General features: G+C 44.3%; 1 protein-coding gene across 5 annotated transcripts in view; it reads left to right on the top strand.

Annotated features, from left to right (window-relative positions):
- The window catches only part of ANKS1A (ankyrin repeat and sterile alpha motif domain containing 1A), a 184,465-nt gene that overhangs the window by 101,022 nt on the left and 59,284 nt on the right, over window positions 1–24,159 (top strand). For all 5 annotated transcript variants that reach the window (XM_068557221.1, XM_068557222.1, XM_068557220.1 and 2 more), the window contains one exon: window positions 8,971–9,560. In XM_068557221.1, the coding sequence (XP_068413322.1) occupies window positions 8,971–9,560 (590 nt within the window). The remainder of the gene's footprint in view (window positions 1–8,970; window positions 9,561–24,159) is intronic.

Raw genomic sequence — 24,159 nt, forward strand, 5'->3', positions numbered from 1 at the left:
TAGGTCCACGTGAAGTTTGTGCACGAGTATGAAGACCTCAGTCTTCTTGGAGGGGAGGAAAATGTTATTTTAGCTTCTCCCTCTACTCCCACATCCAAAGGGCTGCCAACTTCTGAGCCTTCGGGGAATTCTATAGTGTGAGTTTTGGCTTTTCCCTTTGGCAGCTTGGGATTGAGTTTTCTTGGGGGTGCTTTCATTTGCACATCTTTTAGAAGGAGGCCCACTTTTACTATTAGTTTAGTAAGACTTTGGGAAGAAGATTTAAATAAGTACCTGTATTCAGTCCACCATCTTTGCCGGGAAGTCCAGGCTAGATGTTCTTGGTAGATTCCAAGGTATAAATTTGGGTGCTTTTCCCAAAGGCAAAAAATGTAAATGAGAGAGTTTAACAATTAAGCCTCATCTTCAGCAGCTTCCTCTTCTCTCACCCCTTGCATTACAGGAGCCCTACTATATAACTGTCGTGCTCTTATCAATTTATATTTCTGAGTTGGAATAGTTTACTTTTCTTTCCATTATGGAACAAGTTAGAACTTTGTCAGCTATGCATCTATATTTTCTTTCACCAAATGTATCGACAGCCATTATATACAATATGTATACATGAGACATAAGTAAAATAATCATAAAAGGGCAGAATATGTTAAATTCATGTAAAGTGGTATAAAAGTAATTTCAGAGTTCAAAGAGGAATAAATAATGTCAGTGTAAGAGATCAGGGATGGCTTTATGAAAGAAGTGCATTTGAGCTGAACCCAAAAACAGAGAATTGTACTTGATCGGCAGAAATAAGGAGGAAAGAGAGGGCCTTCCAGGCAGAGGGAGTGGCATAAATAACAGTAAGATGACAGGAGACGATAGCATGTTTGGAGAATGTAAAATAATCTAGTCCTCGAACAAAGGACTAGTCGTAGAATATTGGATCTCAAATGGCAGTCTTTATTCCAAAGACCATGAAGTATTTGTTGAAGCTTTTTGAATGAGGTGACAGGATAGAAGCCACACTTTAAGTACAATCGTCACTTGGTATCCTCAGGGGATTTGTTCCAGGGTACCCCCAGATACCAAAATCCTCAGACCCTCAAGTCCCTTATATAAAATGACATAGTTTTCATATATAACCTACCTGTATCCTCCTGGATACTTTAAATCATCTCTAGATTACTTCTAATACCTAATACAATGTAAATGCTATATAAGTACGATAGTTGCTGGCACATGGTAAATTCAAGTTTTTCTTTTTGGAACTTTCTGGAATTTTTTTTTTTCTGAATATTTTCAATATGTGATTGGTTGAATCAACAGATGCAGAACCCATGGATATGGAGCGCTGACTGTTTGTATAATTGTAGAATCTTAGATTGCAGTTGGGAGAGACTGGAGTCAGGAATACCCTGAAGTCAAGAGACTTCAAGGAATCTCTTGAAGGAAATTGGAGCCCAAACTAGGGGGATAATAGAAAGTGATAGGAAGGAGAATATGGATAGCAGAGGTTTTGAAGAGGTAGCATTAACAGGATCTTACAACCAAGTATGGATGAAAGAGGAGGAGAGAGTATTGAGGATGATTCTAAGGTTTTGAGCCTGGTTAATTGGGGAAATATTGTGCAACTAACAGAAATAGGGAATTGAAGGAGGGGCGCATTTGAGGAAATACGTTAAGTTCAGTTTTGGATAGGTTAAGTTTGAGATGTTTCAGGTACCAGAATATCCAGCTAAAAATACTCCATAAGCACTTGGAAATGTGGGTCTGATGTTCAAGAGAGATGTAATGATTAGAAATACAGATTCATGAATCATCCACATTGAGGTGATGGATAACGTAAGAGAAAATCAATTGCTGAGGGAAAGACTAGAGAGATTGAAGAGGTCAAGAATAGAACTTACTTTTAGAGGAAAATAAAGGAAAAACATGGGAAGATAACCAGGATAATGCAGTGTCTTAGAAGCCAACACGGAACTTCCAAAAACCCCAAAATCACTGTGGTTTAAACAAGATAGAAGTCCAGAAGTAAGGAGTCCAGGGCTAGTATGGCAGTTCATGATGGTCAAGGACCTGGTCTCCTTCTGCCGTCTCATAGTTCAGGATGACTGTTCAAGTTCAAGCTATCAGCACAGGCCAGAGGAAAGGAGAGAAGAAGAGTACTTTCAAGACAGTTCTCAGAAGTTGCACATACCACTCTCACTTATAAAACCCATTGACCAGAGCTTGGTCACATGGCTACACCTAGCCACAAAGATGAGAAATGTAGTCTGTATTCTAGGTGGCTATGAGCCAATCTAAAAAAAAAATCCCATGACCAAGGAAGGAGAGAGTGCATACTGGGGACAACTGGTAAACAGTTTCAAATGATACAGAAAGAGCTAGAAGGATAAAGACTAGAAAAAGGATTGGGCAATTGACCATTGGTAAATCCTAGATGGGGAGATACTTCTCTGAGGCGATAAGGGAAGAGATGAAATTATCCCCAGATTTTGACATCATGTTGAAAATAGTTCAGGAAGTTTGATCTAAACCTTCTCAGGAAATTGGTGCGATTATCCTCCAAGAGTATAGGTGCTATGGGAAAGATGACGATTAGAAAAGAGTGGCAGAGGCGAGAAATCGATCTTATGGCGATGTCATAGTTTTCAAGAAGTGAATAAAAGGACGGCTGAGCCTGGTAGTCAGGCTCACGTTTGAATTCCTGTCTACCACTTCTTGGCTGGTGGCCTTGAGGAAGCCATTTAACCTCTTTAAGCCTCAGTTTCTACAGGTAAAGTAGGGATACAAACTCTTCCCTCATGGTTGCTGTGACTATTAAAAAAGGACATGCTTTAGCACAGTGTCCGGCACAGAAGAACTAGTGCCTAATACTTGGTAGCTATTGGAAGACAGCTGAGTTAAATACATTGGTAGAGGACTCAGTCAGTTGTTTCTTGAGTATTCAGCAGGGCTCAACATTCCAGCAACTGGAGAAGAGAAAGCAAATGGTTGTGAATACCCAGTGTTGGAACTGGCAGAAGATCAAGGGAAACAGAGATGGCAAGTGTGCTATTAAATCAGGCACGGTTAAATATCATGGCTGGTTGGAAACTGATCCAGGCAGAGCTGGTAATATTGAATAGGGGAGTCTGAGGGGCCAGGGGTCCAACAGCAGGCGGTGAATAGACTCTTCAGGAAGAGTTTAGGGAAATAGGGGAGCTGTCAGCTAATCAGGACCAAGTCCAGGTAGAACAGTCCTGAGTCCCAAAGCTGGGCTGTGCCCGTGGGTGCTGCTGTGGGTGGAGGTGGTTCCTGAGCCTAGCATCCTCCACTGTGCTGTTACACATCACCCTGAACCAAACTTGCAAGACGGCTGGACCTTCCCTGGCATTTGAGTTTTATTTTGCCTGGTTCATAGAGCCACTTAGAAGAAACCTGTCTCCTTTGTAGAGTCTGGAGAAAGGAAACGAGACTGTTCAGTGTTAGCGTGAAGAGCAGTTTGGAAACGGTTGTAAATGAAAAATGATGATAATGATGGCAGCTTACATTAACTGAACGCATCTTATGGGCCAGCCGCGTGCCGAGTTCAGTTACACTGATTAGGTCATTGAATAGCTCAAGACAAATCTTCCGAATAGAGGCTATTTTTATCCCTGTTTAATAGATGAGGAAGAAAAAGTTAGGCGTTAGAGCTGGCCCTTAAGCTCTAGTGTGGCCGAATCCAAAGCGTGTTTAACCATGAGGTTAAATCATTTCCCCTGAAGGCCTGCTGCTATTCATGTTTTAATGTCACAGAGCTGGAAGGGAACTTAGGTCGTCTAATCACAGATTCAAACCGTACTAAATCTCAAAGCCCCAGAGAATGCATCCCAGCCGTTCATTTTTTGAAAGAGACCCAGAGAGGAAAAGTCACAGGGCTGGGGCTCCAACTTGGACCTCTTGAATCCCAGTCCAGATCTTCTTCTATTTCTCTTGTTGTCATGGACCAGAAAGGACTCTCAGTCTATTTGTCTTATCAGATCACGATCTCCAGCGAATGTCTGCATAACATACTCGGTGCCTTCTTTCTGAGGAAAGCACGGTGACCCTTCAAAAGCAGCCATGGACTTGGGAGTTCCCTGGACACACACAGTTTCTGATGATCACCACAGTGACTGAGCATCTGGAAGGTTCCAATCCTAAGGGAACAAAGAAAGCAGAACAGCCCGGGAAACTGGAGTACCCCAGCCTTCTCCTCGGAGCCTGAGGATTGATTTAACGTAGCAAGTCCTCACATGAGCTGCATTTTTCAGCCCTCATTTAAAGGGGCAGAGGTGGGCTTCCCTGGTGGCGCAGTGGTTGAGAATCTGCCTGCTAATGCAGGGGACACGGGTTCGAGCCCTGGTCTGGGAAGATCCCACATGCCGCGGAGCGACTGGGCCTGTGAGCCACAACCACTGAGCCTGCGCGTCTGGAGCCCGTACTCCGCAACGGGAGGGCCCGCGGTAGTGAAAGGCCCGCGCACCGCGATGAAGAGCAGCCCCCGCACCGCGATGAAGAGTGGCCCCCGCTTGCCACAACTAGAGAAAGCCCTCGCACGAAATGAAGACCCAACACAGCCAAAAATAAGTAAATAAATAAATAAAGTAGCTATGAAAAAATAAATAAATAAATAAAGGGGCAGAGGTGACTGAAAATGTGTAAATGTTAAAATGTTATTATTCAGAAACCCTTGAGAATCCCCATGGATCATGATAGTAGTTAAAATGCAGCATAGAAGACCCCTTGCTTAAGCAGGTCACAGGATAAAAGAAAAATGCACACCCAGAATGAATAAAAATGGAAAGTCGAAGGGAACTGGGAATTAGCATGCTGGGGTGTCCTAGTATTCAGTGGAGCAGCTGGCCTTGATGTATGGGGAGAGTAAGGACACAGCCCTCCCCGTGTCCTGCTTTGTTTCTCTCCTAGAAGGGCAGGTTGTGAGGAGTGCTGGGGGCAGCATGGGAGGAGGGTTGGAAAAGCTGTGGAGTTCCCAGGGTGGGAGCATAGTGATTCTCAGTTGAAGGAAGACCTCGGGCCTGAGGGTTCTCTTCTGTGAGCCTGCGAGTCCACGAGCCCCTGGGCACAAGGTTCCTGTCACTGATTTTTCTAAAGTGTTTCCACTTCTCTTTAAGCCTGTCAAGGCCTTTCTTCTCCTTCAATACCCAGCTCAAAAATCTGCCTCTTCTGAGAAGCCTCCTGGTTCAAAGTTATCACACTCTCCTTTCTGCTCACTGCACAGTGCATTTGGTTTATACTTTTCTTAAAGCATGTATTAATCTTTGCCTTGCATTCTAGTCATTTCTCTATATGCTGGTCTCTTCCAATAGCTGGTAAGCTCGTGGAGCAGAGTCCTTGTCTTCATCTTTATATCTTCAGGTGCCCCCTGAAGACAGACATTGTGCACATGCGGATTGTGGGAATGGGTGGTTACAGTGACAGTTCTGGGGCCCATCTCAGTTTCTCACTTCAGCATTCTCACTGTGTTACCTTCTGTCCCCTCCTTCTGCTGTCGAGAGTTACAAGGATGATGAAGGCAATGGATGTTGGTACTTGTCACGTACACTGTCGCTGAAGATCCCTGTGATGAATCTGTGAGGAACAGAGAAGTAGTTGGTCTCATCTGTGAGCAGAATATGTTGTTATGGATCCTGTGTGGAGAATAATAACAGTTGTTACCATCTATTGAGAGCTGGCATGTGCCAGGCATGGTCCTAAATGCTTCACATATATAATTTAATTCTCATAACAAGCTTATGAAATAAGTACTATTAAGATCCCAAAATTATCGATGACAATACCAGGCACAGAAAAGTTAGGTAATTTGCTCAAGATCTGGCTTTTGGGGGAAAAAGAAAAAAAAAATCTAGCTTTTGATCAGTACATTATATTGCTAACACCTTGTCCCTAAGAGACCTAATATTGTCCTGACTTTACAGAAGGAAGGGACCATTGAGTAGATCTTTTCCCACTCATTGATTTGCCAGGAAATCTAGCTTAGCCTTGGATATAGTTTTTTATGGGAAAGAGAACACCAGCTTGTTGAGATCCTGAGGTTCTTAGATCTTGACAAGCTTTTCAAATACCAAGGTGTCTTTCCTAGGGAATTGCCTGGGTAAGTTGTCTCATTATGAGCATCCCTTTCCATGATTTCTTCTACTCTGGTGGATTGTGTTTTCTCTAATGGGATTATGACCCTCAGAAATTCTTGCTCTTCACATATTTCCTCCTTCCATAAGTTCCATAAGTTCCTTCTTTCTGCCCACTTCCTTCCTCCAGCATCTGTCTGGTACTGAGCTCTTGGCATCTGTCCCTCTTTCTCCATTGATGACTGGCATGAATGCATGGCTGTTGGACAGGGCCTTCATTGTTGGCTCCCCCAGCAGCAGTCAGAACATTCCCTGTGGCCTGGGTTCCGAGGTCCACCCAGGCAGTGTGAGCCTGGCTCACTCCCAGTTCTGGACTGGTGTTTTTCTTTTGTTGTTGGACTCCCATCTCCTCAAAAAACTTGTTAAATAAGGAGCTAGAAGCTGGTGCAAAGGAAGAGAGAAGGCTGTGCTCCTGTTATCGGCGCTCCCTTTCGAGTTCAGAGGCAGTCAGGGGGACACTGCACCTTGGGCCAGAATCTAGAGGAAGTCAGCCATCAGAATATGGTCCTGGAGGTGGCGAATTTCGCACCCTGGTTGACTCTCCCCGTCAACCTCTCCTAGGAAGTCCCACTGGCCCGAACCACCATTAGGTGGTCATGTGGTCCCACTGTGCAGCCCTACAGGGCACTTCTTGCACGCTGTCAGTTGTCATACGTGGTGTTCATAGCCTGGAAGTCAGGGCTTCCTGGGGCCTGAGTGAAGCTGTGTGGAACTCTTATGTACTCAGCACATCTTCTTCCCTAGAGACATGATTCAGGATGTTCAGTGCTTGTTCAGTGCTCTGGACTTGACCTTTGGGGTGTGGGGTGTGTGAGTTCAGGGTGTGAAAGTCCTGAAGCAGTCAAGTATAGAGGAAGGAGATGCCAAAGTTCATACTTCTGGGCTCCTGTGGATAAGTAATCAGAGCCATAACATGGACTTGGCTGCCCCCTCAGCAGCCTCTGCAGAGTTGCCAAAAGCTGAGCCGACTGTGGAGACCAAACTGTTCTTCTTGAGAGGGTGGGGTGCGTGGAACCATATCCCTGCTCAGACCTCAGGGCAGTGGGCTCATTCAGAGAGCTGGTTGTTGGGGTCCTTCCCGAAATGCTGCCCTGGAAGAGCCAGCATTGTAGGACCCTGGCATCATGCTTGGGCAGCGAAGCGTCATGGTTATGAAGCGTGCCCCTCCTCACCTGACTGCCTTGGGGCTGCAGGCCATGATGAGGGAGGGAGGGTGCTGTGCAGGCAGCCCCGGGAGAGACACCCAGGCGGGGCTCTGCAGCACCCCAAGGGGGAAGTGTGCCATCGCAGTACGCTGGAGACTTGGCTTCTCATCACTATCAGAACATAGAAGGGATTTATAAGGACCATGCAGCCAACCTGTTTATTTTAGATACTGAAGCCCGGCAAGATGTGATCACTGCCAAGGCCACACAGCGAGAGAGCAGAACAGCAGGACCAGAGCCAGGTGCTCAGATGCCTAGGTTAGAGCCTTCTCCCCCACCACTCCGGACAAACCACAGAAGGCCTGAGGGCCTTAGATTTCTCATCTGTAAAAATAGTTGAACTTGACCCTTTGGATTCCAAGATTCTCTGATCTCATGAACAGTTTGGGGAGCTTGGGGCAGACTAGGGAATCATTTGGTGTATATACCGTAGATTCCACTCACAAAGAAAGTAGAGTTGAATATTAGCTGTGGAATATGAGCTAGTACTGGACACAGGGTTGTCATCTGCCCTGCTGATGTGGGTTAAAATCTCTAATGGTTCTGAGTTCATGCAGGGAGAGCCCCTTGGGTGTCGCAGTGTGATACTGATATTGGACTCTGATTTGGTCAATTATTTATGCTACCTCAGGGCAGAGGTATTTGATACCTCGGGGGAGTGTACAGTAGTAGTTGGCCTCACGAGCCAGTAGTGTCAGGTTTCTGGGATGTTAGGGCCGTCTCAGAAGAACTGCACATGTCTCTTGGCATTGACAAATCAGACCATTTTGATTTCAGTGGATCAACTAAGGTTAAACTTAAACAAATAGGAGCAGCTGGGAGGCTTTGGAAGGAGTGAGATGTGTACATTCTCAAAAAAAAAAAAAAAAGAAAGGAAAGAAAAGAAAAGAGAAAGAAAAAAGAAAGAGAGAAAAAAAAAAGTAGAAAAGTCTGTACTCCCTGAGGAAGGAAGGATGAGGCGTGGAACTCTGAATCGCCCCCCTCTGAGGAAGGAAGCAGTTATTTCTCTGCTGGTTTGTTTTGTACTTTCAGTTAAGGAATTCCAGAAGTTGCAGGTTGTGGATCATGACTTCCATTTTTTCCCCTCTGTTGCTGCTTGCCAGAGGAAGGGGGGCGGGTGGCTCTAAATAACACTTTGGCCTTTATGGAAATGTATCAGATGTTCCAGGAGTGAGTCTCGCTTGCTTGTGCTTGCTTGCTCTCTTTCGTGCGCGCGTGCTCTCTCTCTCTCTCACTTTTGCTCCGTGTTCACTCACTCTCTCCTCACTTGTGTCCTTTCTGTGGGATATAGTTAGCACCTCTTGTCGCCTTATATAGCAAGGTCTGGTCGTTAATGTTAACAGAAATCTAACAACAAGGAAGGCTGCCAGATAGCATTAATCAGGCCAGTGTTTGGAATTTCATAAATGCTCTGACTTTGGGTACAAATTGGACATTAAGAACAATATGAAACTGTTTTCTGCCTTCCTCTCTCCCCTTCTCTCCCTCTGTCCTCTCCCCAGACGATCCAACTTCTCTCTCTTTCCCTCTGCTTTTGAATTCCTCTGCTCGGCCGTGCGCTTGCTGCATTGGAACTTTGTTGGTTTTTGCCGTGTTTAATTTTGTTATTTCTCTGTCTCTCTGTCCACTCCAAGACCACAGGGGGAGCAGCGGCAGCCGGAGCCAGGACTCTGCAGAGGGGCAGGACGGGCAGGTCCCGGAGCAGTTCTCAGGTCTCCTCCACGGCTCCTCCCCAGTGTGTGAGGCGGGGCAGGACCCTTTCCAGCTGCTTCCAGCCCCTGGCCAGAGCCATCAAGAAGGGTCCCCCGCTCAGGGTGCCCGCCCCGAGGCAGGCATGCAGCTGGAGGAGACGGGCGGGCGCACGTCTGGAGCCTCCGCGCCCCGCGTGCCGGACCAGAGTAAGAGAGTGGGCTATCCGGCTGGCCTGCCTCCCGCCCACAGCCAGACGCACCCCGAAACTTCGACGCGCACCACATCTCCACACCCTGGGGGTGCCGAGGAAGAAGGCGACCGGAGCGGGGCCAGAAGCCGAGCCCCTCCCACCGGCAGACCCAAAGCTGAGCTCAAACTCAGCCGCAGCTTGTCCAAGTCTGACTCTGATCTCCTGACCTGCTCACCCACGGAGGACGCTACGATGGGGAGCCGGAGCGAGTCCCTGTCCAACTGCAGCATCGGGAAGAAGAGACTGGAGAAGTCTCCCTCCTTTGCCTCCGAGTGGGATGAGGTAAGGCCGCATGATGTCTCGGAGAGCTGGGCTGGCTGAGCCCCCCGCGCTCCCCTGGGTGCTGACGCCCAGGCCAGGATGTGGGCCAGGGCTGCCCTGCTTCCCTCACACTTCAACCAGAGTGTTTCTGACAGCTGGGAGGGAGGCAGGTGCCAGGGAGCCAGGTCAGGGGTCTTCCTGCCTGTGTGGCAGAGGACAGGTCCACTCATGGTTAATCTGGAGGGTGGAGGCCCAGCAGAGCAGGACTGAGGGAGAGGCGGTTCCTAGAAATGATATGCTATTTGGAAATATTTGGATCCCATCAGCCCCACTGAGGGAGCCAGGCTCACCCTGAAGATGCTTCAGAAGAGCTAGAGTGCTTCCTATGAGTTTTCAGGAGGAAGAGGGAAGATCCTGAGTTGGGGGGAGGGGGCTTTGGGAGAAGCTGCTGAAAGGGGATCAGAAGGGGGATTTTCTGTTTCCCGCAGCTCGTGATTATTCTTACTGTGTTTCCCAGGAAGACCGAATGATCTCCCCGCAGAAGCGTTCTGCCCATCCCACAGTCCTGGGTTGTCGGGGCAGAGGGCTAGGTGGTTCAGGAAACAAAGAGAGATTAGTGAGGAGAAAACATTTGGAGTCTGAGGCCCAGGTTCCTTTCATAGCCATTGTTATAGAATAGTTAGAAATATGTGCCCAAATATTTTTCAGTGACCTGTGACATGTCTTCCTGGGCAGAAGAATGTGTTTCTCAAAGATGGGTAAACACACAGGGAATGTTCAAGTACTACCCTTGAAAGCTTCTTGCTGGGAGGAAGCTGACTTTGAAGCAGGCTGGATCTGTCTCCCCGGAACATTTTCAAGAGATGAATTTAGCACTTGAAGAGGAGGGGACCACTGCAGCTGGCATGTCCATTTGAACACTCTGTAGACTAAATGCCCTACCCAGCCCATCCGGGTTGCAGCTGCAAAAGTTATGTAAACCAAAGCTAATCCCATTCCCAATGTGGGAACAGGGCGGGGCCGATTCCTCCAGCACTCATCTCCAGATATGATGAGGTTTAGGACTCTGTTTAGTCAGGGACAGGAAGATCCTGTGCCAGAGAAGGTCTTCACTATTTAGTAAACCAGAATTTGGTAAGCCTGTGCTAGATGCCAGGCCACTTAAGGAAAATCAGTTTGTGTTCAAGAGCGCCTGGGGCCAGAAGATTACACACAGGAGAGTAGGTGTTTGTAGGAAAGTGTGCTCTACCTTTGTTTTCAAAATGGAGTTTTACTAATTTACAGTCAAGTATAGGATAAGGCAGCTTAAGAGTAAGATAAATGCAATATTCTCTGAAATGGCAGGAGAGATCAATAGAGAAAAACATCAGTGGGGGTGGGGTGGGCAGAGGCAAGGGGTACGAGAGGGTGGAAAGGGCTTTAGGAAAGATCACAGAGAAGTGGCATTGGACATGGAATTAAAGAACCAAGTGTTTTGGTTAGAACCAGATTGAAACCATAGGATGAAGAAAGGGCGTTGAGGTGGAGAGAAAAGCATGAGCAAGGGCGTGGATCTGGGAAAGCTTAGGTCATTTGGTTTCTACAGAGTGTAGAGTTTGTACAAGGAGAGTAAGAAATAATGGTAGAAAGTGAAATTGAGACCAGACAGTGAGAGGACCTTGAACATGAGGCTGAGAAGTGAGTATTTGATTTGATATCAAGGCAGTATCTCAGAATCCTCCAAATGGGCTGGAAGACAGCTTTACCAATCTAACCATGATCTTCTTTATGGCTCTACCCTGAGCATATCCTCCACCCCAAGAAGTCGCTGGGCGATTCTGCGCGGGATATCCAGGCCCTGTTGGCATGCAGCATTTCCAGGCAGTGTTATGGGCTCCACCATTTCCTCCTGGAAAAGAAACACACAATCACCGAGGCACAGCCCAGTTTAATTGAAGTTGGCTGTTTGGGCTAATATATCAGTGGTCTCCTGACATCTTAATGAGAGGAGGTTTATATGCTGATATTTCCTTTGCGGGTAGAGATTGCAGGTGGATCCAGTGAACCCAGGGACTGTTCGAGGTCTAGGTGTCCTGGCCAAGGCTGTAGTGTGGCTAACCACCAGAAGCACTGTTACATTTTAAGTGTGAAAAAAGTAAAGGCAATTGAGGTCTTATTGGAAAGAATTCAGAAAAGCAAGCTTTGCTTGCGTAGTAAACATTAACACGGCCCTTTATGTGTAACCCTTCAACATTGTTTTTGAGTCATATTATACTTGGTTTTTGTGGCTATCTCTGTCTAAAGAGAAACTTCAGGAGTGTTTCCCCCACTGGTTGGCCCTAAACGCAGGGCTTGGGCAGACTTCCTAGAACCCGGCACTAGTTAACGGCTGCTCGCCACTACCCTGAACCATGCCTGAAGGCTGCTTTGCCTGTATCTTGTGCTTCACGATTTTTTTTCTTTGTCGTCGTTAGATCCCCAGGAGGTAGGGAAGGCTGCTGTGAAGCAGCTGTGGACCAGCTCAGCTGTTCACCGTGGGGCCTGGGAGGAAGAGGAAGGCTCTGGGCCCAGGCAGCTGCGATCCCAGCACAGATGGAGTTGTGTGCAGGCTAGCCAGGCTGCTTCTGGAAGGCAGTGCAGGGTAGCACGCGGGGCTCCTCTCCCAAGTCAGCAGATCCCGCTTGGAGCCCCAGCTCCATCGACTCCGCCTTCATGTGTGAGGCCCCAGGAAGCCTCGATGTTGTTATCTTTATCTGTGAAACAGAGGTGGTCAAATCTGTGTTTCAGAGGTGTTTTTACCAATTAGGTATGTGTTTCACTGCCCAGCACAGTGCCTAGTATGCATGAAGTATTGAGTGAATGGTAGATATTAATATTATTATTGTGCCTGCAGCTTTGGAGAAAGAGAACTGGGGCGTGGAGTGTCTTCAGACCTTTAAAAAGGCAGAGCTTTGGGATGGATGGTCCAGTGGTGGAGTTCAAGCCCTTCAGCCTGTAACCTCCCGCACTACTCTGCCCCACCCAAGACGGAAGAGCCCGCCCCGCCTGGCAAAGTAGGGCAGGCGCCACCCCCCCACCCCCGCCATTGTTCTTTGAGAAATTAATGAGCCTTTCTGCCTGGCTCCCTGAGAGAGGAGAGGTTAGAGAGCAACCTGCAGCCTCTCTACTGTTTATTGTTCCGATGCACCTTCTGCATCCGGGGCAGCAGTGGCCACTTGACTGGCTGGGTGTTTGGGATAATGATGTATAGTTGGGGAATATGCGCAGTGGATGGTCACTTTGTCCACGTACAGCCTGCTCCTCATAGGTGTTAACACGGCCCTTGTCGATTGCCCTGAACTAAGGACTTCTGAAAGTTAGCCTGGTTAAGGGAAACCTCTGAGACAGTATCCAATAGTGACACTTGTATTCTCCGTATTTTCTGTTAAATTTCTGGTAACAAAGAAGGAACAGTTTGCTTTTAAAAGTGCTCGGCCTAAGAGGAGCTCTAAATCCCAGCTTCAGTAGATACTTTCCATGTTCTGCAGTCAAGTCAGCGCCCTCTTTGTCTTAATGATCCCTTGGGCATCATAGAAGTTAAACTGAGACGCTTAAATAAAACTTTAAAATATAAAGATAAGGAGTGTAGGTGATAAATCACCTACATCTCTCTACATAGTTAACCTCTGTTAACGTTTGATGTATATCCAAATTTGGGGTCTCAGTACATTTGCTGATTTATAATTTGCTTTTCTTACCTAATGGCTGTATACCGTGGCAGTGTCAATAAGATCTGGATTCAGATCCTCATTCTAAAAAGCAGAGTATTCTATCCCTGGTTATATCATAAGGTTAGTTAGTTTGTTGTTCTTTAAGCTATTCTCCGATTGTTAGACACCGTCAGGGCATCTTCCTTCTGCCCTTCAGTGCATTCCCTACCCTCTCTACCTGCCTGTGTGCCCCAGGAGGCTGACCCATGTGGACTGCATCACTAGGCCAAGGAAATCTTGGATTGGCTGGGTCCCTCTGCTGAAGACCATCAGTCTTGTGAGAGATCCTTTCCCAGTAGCTGCTCTCTCTGCGTTCTAGTAACCAGCCCCTCCCCTGGACCCTCCTGGTCTGGGGCTCCTGGCTGTGACTAGCTCCCATCCCTTGTTACTCTCTGTCCCCTACGCAAACCTGTATAAATAATCCCTTTATCAAGCTCCTTCAGTTCCCCAGTTCGAATGTGCCTTCTTTTTCCTGCAGGGACCCTGAATGATACGGACATTTCTAGCACGGTTTCTATCAACTCTAAGCAACCATAGATGGTTGTGTGCTGGAGCGGTCAACATGGCTCTTGCATGTAAATTGTAAATTAATCTTCATTTGCAGATGAACCAGAAGGCATGGATATTCAGGGTGCTGGGAGGCAGGAGAAATTCATCATTTAACTCGAAGCCTTTCCCACTTCCAACTCTAAGGAAGAAACCTGTTCTCCTTCCACGGTGCTGGCAGTGTCTGCAGCGTTTCAGCTGTGTGCTCCTGAATCAGTCTCCTGCGCTGCACAATGCACCCGCAGGTACAGACACGCACGTGCACGCAAACACACACACACACACACACACACACACACACACACACACACACACACACACACGCACACACACGGCAGCAGCAATCCACATCCGAAATAAACACCTCGCAAGAAGAACAGAAATAACCTCCTGGTCAGATAGTGGTTTGAATATATAACAAGTCTAAGGGGTCAGATAGGTCTCTCACGTACCTGCCTTTGAATGGGATTGAAGCTTGGGAAAGAGAAAACCACAGAGGGCTGCTTGTCTACTTAGCATAAACATTTGAGCCATTTAGAACTTGGCTAAAGGCTTAAGTGATGTTTTGTAATCGGCTTTCATCAATATTAAACTAGTGAGAAATGGGTGAAGTGCAGGGGCATGCTTCATATGCATTTTGTGCAAACAGAGTAATCTCTGGCCAGGGATCTGGGGAATGTCCTGGTTTCGTCTGAAATGGTAGCTGCGGGGACCCTTGGCCCTTGAATCTCCCCATGAGGAGGGAAGGAACAGCAACCAGGAGGGCACCCTTCCAGGCCAGGTCCCACACGCCTCGCCCTTTCCAGCAAGCTGTCCAGTTGGAGGCATGATGTCATCGAGAGAAACACTGATTGGTTCAACTCCACAGAGGCTTTGGTTGCTTTTAACCCTTGAGAGTCAGGTGTGCAAGAAGAATGACTTAGATGTAAAACAGAGGGATTTGGGCTTGAGTTTCCGCTGACAGTGGCTAAACTTTCCACACCACTGTTCTGCAGTGTGCATTGTTCTTTAACATGTAAACAAGCACGTAGTCCTTTCTGCTGAGCACAGCCCTCCCACTCTAAACAAGAATGTGACCCTCCTACCTCTAGGGACAGATTGGAGCCTGGAGTGTCTATTTACATTGCTTCTGGGTATATACAGTGGTCACAACTTTTATCCTAGAACCTCTACATTTCCTTTGGTTTTAAGTGGTCTGGTAAGATTGAGGGTGTTTTTGTTTTCATATTTTAAAAATAATCTCACTTATTTTATAGGCAGTCCTGAATAAACAATTTTGGCCATTCTGTCTGATAAATCCAAGTGATTTTTTTAGCCTAGATTAAAAAAATATATATATATTTATATATATATATATGGGCATCTCCATGGCCTTGGTGCTAACAGAAGACGCACCAGAGTGCTGTGAATAAGCTGGAGTCAGTCCTGGCTCTGCAGTTGGCCAGTGGTGAGAAGGTCAGTGTGTCCACCCCCGCCCGAGCCTCTCCTGACCATCTCTTGATGACATCATGCCTCCCCCTGGACAGCTTGCTGGAAAGGGCGAGGCAGCTGGGACCTGGCCTGGGAGAGGGTGCCCTCCCGGCTGCTGCCCCTCCGCTCCTCATCCCGGGCCTCTTGGACCCTGACTTTTCTCTTTCCTTTCCTCATTTTCACGTTTTTCTCTGCTTCTCCAGATTGCCTCATTGCTGCTTTTCCTATCTTTTTACTCATCTTGCTTCTTTATTTTCATCTCTCTTTTTCCCTTTGCTCCCTCTCCCCTTTTCATCTGTGCTCTTTCCTATCCTTTTTTTTCTTTCCTGTCTTTTTACTTTCTTCCTCCTTTTCTCATTTATTTTTCCTCTTCATTCTTATTTTTACTGGTGGCATCAAGGAGAGGCTTTTCTAACAGCCATTCATTCTCAGCCTTCTCCACCAGGATTTTTCTATTATTTTCTTTCTTTAAAACATTCTTGCCAGGGTTCACCCATTTTTGTATTCTACAGAACACTTACTGCTTGCGGTGTAAGCTACCTCCCCTCCGCCCCACGCCACCACCCACACTGTCTGTCCTCGGACCTTTCACAAACAGTCTAGTTCCATTTAGCTGCGTCAGGACAGGCACCATCAAGTACTATGTACAATTTTGTGGTATGTGTGAAATTGCTAGCAAGATGAGAATTTCCCTTTTCTCCTCTTTTTCGTTTCATTACATTTTGCTTTGTTAACACCAGACCAAGAGCTTGAGTGACAGTGAATGTAGGTGAATATATGAGAAGAATTTGGTGTTTATTCCAGTGCATATAAATGCTGAGAATCACAGAAAGAAACATTTTCTGGGACATTCTTTATATACTTTGGTTCTGGTTTTGTATCTCTTGCTTCTTTTTTTCTAGTCATGGCATCAGTAAGATACAGACTGAGTAATTTTATATAATTTCGGGAATAGTAGTTTATCTTATGTTATTCTAAGCAATTGTTTGAGAAACAAGTAGAGGTATTTTTCACATAATTGGAAATAATGTAGAATAGAAGTATATTTTTATCATAATTATTCATTCGTTTGACTAACTTATTGAGTACCTGCTATGTTCCAGGCACTGTTCTCAGCACTGGGGTTGAGCAGTGAACAAAACAGACAAAATCCCCTGCCTCATGGAGCTGACTTTCTAGAAGGCTAGAGGGGAAAGAGCAATAAAAGGAGACAATATGTAAAATGCATAGTGTGCTAGTTGGTGATAAGAGTGCTAATAAGAAAAATAAAGCTGAGAAGAGGGATAGAGTGCGGTGGAGGCCAGGGCTGCAGTTCAGTGGGGCAGCCTGGGAAGACCCCTCTGAGAAGGAGGAGAGAGGGAGCTGGGCGGGTGTGGGCGGAGCACGAGCAGAGCTACTGGGCTGCTGCTTCTGTTTGTACACAATTATTTCTCCTGTAAGAGAAATTTAAAATTCCATTCTCTCTCCCTCTCTCTCTCTCTTTATATATATATATATATATATATATATACACACACACACACACACATATACGTGTATACATATACATATATATGTATAACTGAATCACTTTCTGTACACTTGAAACTAACACAACATTGTAACTCAACTATACTTCAATAAAAAAATTCCATTCTACATTTACATTATCTTACAAATATACCTTATTACCTGACTGTTACCTTTAACTTCCTTTCTCTTTCTCTTTAGCCACTATCGCCACCTGCTTCTTTTCTCATCTTGTTTTTTTTCCCCTTGATTTTTTTCTATTAAGCTGTGTTGGGGCCTTTTTAAACATACATACATATGTATGTACATACATATGTACACGCATACATGTATACACACACGTATATACATACATGTATTTTTTAAGCTATTGAACTAGAATAAAATCTGAATTTTTAAGAATTTCTCAAACTTGATCATTGTCCTTGTCGTCATCCTGGGCCATGATCATCGGGTGGGTTCTGACAGAGCAGAGGGGTTGGGTTCTAGGTCAGTGTCTTAGGAAATACATTTCCATGGGTGCATCACATGCTCAAAGCAGAAATAAAATCTAAAAACCAGGATTATAAGGCAAAAGGAAGGGAATTCAAAATGATTTAGACCAGAAAATGGCCAGGAATCTGAAAACAGGAGCTCCCGTGAGAGGAGGACAGCTGACTAGGTGTTTAAGGAGTCAGGGCAGATGAGTGCAGGTGTTGGCACCATCGTTTGGAGCACAGAATGGTGCTTGCTGATGCCCTGGAAGGCATCTTGGGGCTGATGCCCTGATTAATCTTAAATGCTTCTTCTTAGGAGCCCCAAGCCCAGGGGTTCCCAACAGTTAATTACAGTCAGTTAGAGTGTGAGATACTGGTGGCCTCAGAGATTCTCTGACCCTGAGTGGACTTAGGGTGGTCGATGTAGAAGGAGCTTCTGAGGTGCCAGGTACAGAGATTGTATGTGTGTGTGTGTGTGTGTATGTATGTGTACATATGTGTAGGTTCTGTGTTATTTCAGATGGTGAACTACTTACATCTGGTGTGTCCAGCTAGGGGTCAGTTGTGCCCAGGGACTGTAGTTGCCTAGTTAGTGAGTGTGTAGTGCATGCAGGCCTGGGTCTGGTTCAGGTTGAGATGCCAAGCATTTTGATACCTCTGGTCTGTCCTTGCTCCTTCCCTGTAAATCTGCCCAGGTGACCCACTGCTGACTGCTTTAGCCCTCATCATCTCTGGCTCACGTGGAGCCCCATGAAGTATCACTAAACACGCTGGCTTCATTACATTCTCATAGGACAACTATGTTTCTATGTTTTTTCCTCCTTGAAATGAATAGACCCAGAGAAGTTTAGTTTGTTCAGAGATGTGCTGTGTGGTCAGAGAGGCAGCTAAGTAATTACCCGGCCAGATAATGAGGAACAGGCTTTTCATTATGTAAGACCCTAGGAAAGCAATTAATCTGGACCTCACTTAGGCTTCGTTTGGAATCCATGATCCTCAGCAACAACACAGAGCTCTTTTCTGGATGCCAGTGTTGTGCTCGCGCCCTCAGAGATGTGATCCTGTCTCAGCTCTGTGTTTTCATGGAACACTGCCCTCCCTGCCTAGGGTTCATTTACTTTCCTTTGTCCTGCTTTCTTCCCCATGGATGTTCCGTTTTGATGCCACCATGGGGCTAGCCAGTGGGTAAGAGGAATGCTTGTGACCTGAAGATTCTGGGCAGGGCCAAGGTGCTGAGCGCTCTTCCGCAGGCGTTCTGCTCTGTCTTGCTCACGAGCTCGAATGACTCCAGTCTCTGGCACCACGGGGCCCACCTGTCCATAACTCAAAGCGGCCTGTTTATCTATCTGGACAGGTGGAAAACTGCGTAAGCTCACTAGGGGCCTACAAATGACAATTTGTCTGGCAATCTGTTCTTGCCTGTCCTGATTTAAACAACCAGGAAGCTGTTGTAAACTCAGTTGAAATGGTGTGTTTTGTATAAATGTTCCAGTTCCTTTCTACTTTGGAGCTAGTTATTTTCAACAGGACCTCCAAAAAACCAGGGGGCTGCCTTGTATCTGTTATGCATTTAGGCATGCCGTCCTGGGTTTTGCTGCTGGGGAAATAGCTTCCCTCACTGACACTCAGAAGGCAGATGAGCCTGGAGAAGCTTATCTTCAGGGGCTGGCCAAACCTCTGTGCTGGCTCATGGGACAGGAGAGAACGCTGTGGATCTCGGGGTGTAGTGGCAGAGGAGAGCACTTCAAGGGTGGGGATAGCCAAACCCCAAGGTCTTGAGCTGTCTCTGTGCCCTTGGTGGGAATATTTGTCTCAACCGCCATACCCAACTGCAGATAGAAGTCTAGGCAAAGCCAACTCTGGAAATGGAATTTTTATACCCGGGGATTTTTTTTTTTTTTTTGAGTTATAATACCTGAATGTGGCTGACATTTAAAAGGTACTGAAGAATATATAATGTTTTAAGTCTCCCTCCCTCTCTGCTCCCTAGACACCCAGTTCCTATCACAAGTTTTTCAAGCATCTCTCCTACGTACTCCTTGAAATACTCTGTGCATCTGTAAGCATTTCAGACACGTTGAATATTTTTCTTTCTTTTTAAAATAAATGGTGCCATGTTATACATATTACTCAGAATCTCACTTTCTTCATTTAATAGTATTTTTTTGAAAATCACTCTAATTCAGTATGAAGTGTTTCCTTTTCATTTTTATACTTCGTATCCGTAGTATGGATATACTGTCATTTATCATTTCCTGCAGATGGACATTTTGGATGTTACCAAGTTTTTACTAACGTCAGCTACAAATTGGCACTCGCCATTGGCACTTGCCATCTACCTCTACAAGGATTAAATCATGTGCTGCTGCAGCTGCTGACTTTCAACACCCCCTGAAAGGAGTTCAGGGTGGAGAGCAGAAATGAGGCACTCTGTGCTCTGGGAAAAACTGGCACAACAGGTCTTCAGATAGTTAGATATTTTCAGGAGCCGATTTTATGAGCCCAATTTTTTTTTTTTCTTTAAAGCACTATTTTTTTTTTTTTTTTTTTTTTTTTTGGCTACGTTGGGTCTTCGTTGCTGTGCGCGGGCTTTCTCTAGTTGCAGCGAGCAGGGCTACACTTCGTTGCAGTGCGTGGGCTTCTTATTGCTGTGCGGAGCACGGGCTCTAGGCGTGTGGGCTTCAGTAGTGGGCTTAGTTGCTCCGCGGCATGTGGGATCTTCCCAGACCAGGGTTCAAACCCGTGTCTCCTGCGTTGGCAGGCAGATTCTTAACCACTGCGCTACCAGGGAAGCTCTATGAGCCCAATTCTTGTATCTCCGCATATCTAGAAAAGCACTAAAATCCTTCATGGTGATGACGAGCAGTAACCTTCACAAGACTAGCAGAAACCTTCTGCAAAAAAATATGTGCTTGATTACATGTACTCCTTCTTCACTAAAATCACATACATACTGACCTTCCCCCCTACCTCTTTGGAGCAGTTTCTCAGAGCTGTCTGAAATGCTGACTCCCGGGCTGTAGTCCTCACTTTGCCCCCATTAAAACTTAACTCGTAACTCTCACGTGCATCTTTTTTAGTCGACACTAATGAAAAGTAATGCTGCAATGCGTATCCTTATACAAAGTTATTTTAAGATAAATTTCCAGAAGGTAAACAGGTATCTTAAAGGGTTTATGCATGTTAAATTTACTCTCATAAACACAAAGAGCATCTGTTTCTCTATACCTCACCAACCTGGGGGTTGTTGGCTTTTTAATCTCTTTTTGGTTAACAGGTTGGTGATGTTATTTTAGTATAGTTTTGAAGTGGGTGTCTTTTATTAAGAGTGAGGTACCATCTTTTCATATGCTTAAAAAAAAACCTGTTTTCTTTTCTGGATTGTGCTTGTTCCTTTCTTTTCTTTGAATTGATCTCTTTTCGTTTGTAGAAGCTCTTTATGTTTGAAGAAATTGACCTTTTATCTGTGATATGAGTTTGTCTTTTGGCTTTGTTTATGGTATTTGGAGTTTGGTTTTTTTTTTAACATGCAGAAATATAAAATTTTTATATAAATGAATCTATCAATCTTTTCTTTAATGACTTTTTTTTTCACACACACACACACACACACACACACTGTATTTTATTTTTACAAGAGATAAATAGACTGACGCCAAGCATTGTAAATGGATGACCACAACAAAAGCAACAATGATTGCAATTACCAAACACGAAACATACTCATACTATGTCATAATATTGACATTCAGTCCAGTAATCCTCCACTGTAACAGCTCCTTTACTTTGCAGTGAAAATTGATTTGTATATTTTTTGCCTTTGAGTCCTTGTGGGATTTTTTTTTTTTATTCAAACAGACAGTCACAAAAATTATAATCATCCTCATCAGTTCACTCAGTCCCATGTAATTATTTTTTTTTAATCTGGATCTTTTGTTAGCACTTTTATGAGTTCATCAGTTTTCCATTAGAGTTCTGAAAATGCTTATTCATTCAGTTCAGCAGTATAGTCAGTTACCAGAAAGCTGTACTTGTCAGAGTCTTTTCCATGAATTCCTTGAAGATGAAACCCTTTTATAGGAACATATTTGCAAAAGCATCAGAGTACACCCAGAACTGTCTGTAAACGACAAAAGACTTAAAAATGACCACAGTTAAAGATTTGATGAAAGTTCATAATAATGCAATAGACAAGGAAATTTAGTTATTTCTGAGATATACATTTTAAAGTAATAACTAGAATTATGACTTATAACATTATACCAGAAAATATAAGATTTTTAGAAATTTCATGTAATGTCTGAAACATTTATATTAACATATTTCCATACAAATAACCCAAAGAAAGTTTAGTATTAGTTGTTTTTTTTGTTTGTTTGTTTATACTGCAGGTTCTTATTAGTCATCAATTTTATACACATCAGTGTATACATGTCAATCCCAATCGCCCAATTCAGCACACCACCATCCCCACCCCACAGCAGTTTTCCCCTCTTGGTGTCCATACGTCTGTTCTCTACATCTGTGTCTCAACTTCTGCCCTGCAAACTGGCTCATCTGTACCATTTTTCTAGGTGCCACATACATGCGTTAATATACGATATTTGTTTTTCTCTTTCTGACTTACTTCACTCTCTATGGCAGTCTCTAGATCCGTCCAAGTCTCAACAAATGACTCAATTTCATTCCTTTTTATGGCTGAGTAATATTCCATCATATATATGTAACACAACTAAGTTATCCATTTGTCTGTTGATGGGCATTTAGGTTGCTTCCATGACCTGGCTATTGTAAATAGTGCTGCAATGAACCAATGTTATTGGGGGGCATGTGTCTTTTTGAATTATGGTTTTCTCTGGGTATATGCCCAGTAGTGGGATTGCTGGATCATATGGTAATTCTATTTTTAGTTTTTTAAGGAACCTCCATATGTTCTCCATAGTGGCTGTATCAATTTACATTCCCACCAACAGTGCAAGAGGGTTCCCTTTTCTCTGCACCCTCTCCAGCATTTGTTGTTTGTAGATTTTCTGATGATGCCCATTCTAACTGGTATGAGGTGATACCTCATTGTAGTTTTGATTTGCATTTCTCTAATAATTAGTGATGTTGAGCAGCTTTTTATGTGCTTCTTGGCCATCTGTATGTCTCTTTTGGAGAAATGTCTATTTAGGTCTTCTGCCCATTTTTGGATTGGGTTGTTTGTTTCTTTAATATTGAACTGCATGAGCTGTTTATATATTTTGGAGATTAATCCTTTGTCGGTTGATTCGTTTGCAAATATTTTCTCCCATTCTGAGGGTTGTCTTTTCATCTTGTTTATGGTTTCCTTTGCTGTGCAAAAGCTTTGAAGTTTCATTAGGTCCCATTTGTTTATTTTTGTTTTTATTTCCATTACTCTAGAAGGTGGATCAAAAAAACATCTTGCTGTGATTGATGTCAAAGAGTGTTCTTCCTATGTTTTCCTCTAAGAGTTTTATAGTGTCCGGTCTTACATTTAGGTCTTGAATCCATTTTGAGTTTATTTTTGTGTATGGTGTTACGGAGTGTTCTAATTTCATTCTTTTACATGTAGCTGTCCAGTTTTCCCAGCACCACTTATTGAAGAGACTGTCTTTTCTCCATTGTATATCTTCGCCTCCTTTGTCATAGATTAGTTGACCATATGTGCGTGGGTTTATCTCTGGGGTTTCTATCTTGTTCCATTGATCTATGTTTCTGTTTTTGTGCCAGTACCATATTGTCTTGATTACTGTAGCTTTGTAGTATAGTCTGAAGTCAGGGAGTCTGATTCCTCCAGCTCCGTTTTTTTCCCTCAAGACTGCTTTGGCTACTCGAGGTCTTTTGTGTCTCCATACACATTTTAAGATGATTTGTTCTAGTTCCGTAAAAAATGCTATTGGTAATTTGATAAGGATTGCATTGAATCTGTAGATTGCTTTGGGTAGTATAGTCATTTTCACAATATTGATTCTTCCAATCCAAGAACATGGTATATCTCTCCATCTGTTGGTATCATCTTTAATTTCTTTCATCAGTGTCTTATAGTTTTCTGCATACAGGTCTTTTGTCTCCCTAGGTAGGTTTATTCCTAGGTATTTTATTCTTTTTGTTGCGATGGTAAATGAGAGTGTGTCCATAATTTCTCCTTCAGATTTTTCATCATTAGTGTATAGGAATGCAAGAGATTTCTGTGCATTAATTTTGTATCCTGCAACTTTACCAAATTCATTGATTAGCTCTAGTAGTTTTCTGGTGGCATCTTTAGGATTCTTTGTGTATAGTATCATGTCATCTGCAAACAGTGACAGTTTTACTTGCTCTTTTCCAATTTGTATTCCTTTTATTTCTTTTTCTTCTCTGATTGCCGTGGCTAGGACTTCCAAAACTCTGTTGAATAATAGTGGTGAGAGTGGACATCCTTGTCTTGTTCCTGATCTTAGAGGAAATGCTTTCAGTTTTTCACCGTTGAGAATGATGTTTGCTGTGGGTTTGTCGTATATGGCCTTTATTATGTTGAGGTAGGTTCCCTCTATGCCCACCTTCTGGAGAGTTTTTATCATAAATGGGTGTTGAATTTTGTCAAAAGCTTTTTCTGCATCTATTGAGATGATCATATGGTTTTTATTCTTCAATTTGTTAATATGGTATATCACATTGATTGATTTGTGTGTATTGAAGACTCCTTGCATCCCAGGGATAAATCCCACTTGATTGTGGTGTATGATCCTTTTAATGTGTTCTTGGATTCTGTTTGCTAGTATTTTGTTGAGGATTTTTGCATCTGTATTCATCAGTGATATTGGTCTGTAATTTTCTTTTTTTGTAGTATCTTTGTCTGGTTTTGGTATCACGGTGATGGTGGCCTCACAGAATGAGTTTGGGAGTGTT

This window comes from Eschrichtius robustus, chromosome 12 (genome assembly GCF_028021215.1).
Source record: "Eschrichtius robustus isolate mEscRob2 chromosome 12, mEscRob2.pri, whole genome shotgun sequence".
NCBI lineage: Eukaryota > Metazoa > Chordata > Mammalia > Artiodactyla > Eschrichtiidae > Eschrichtius > Eschrichtius robustus.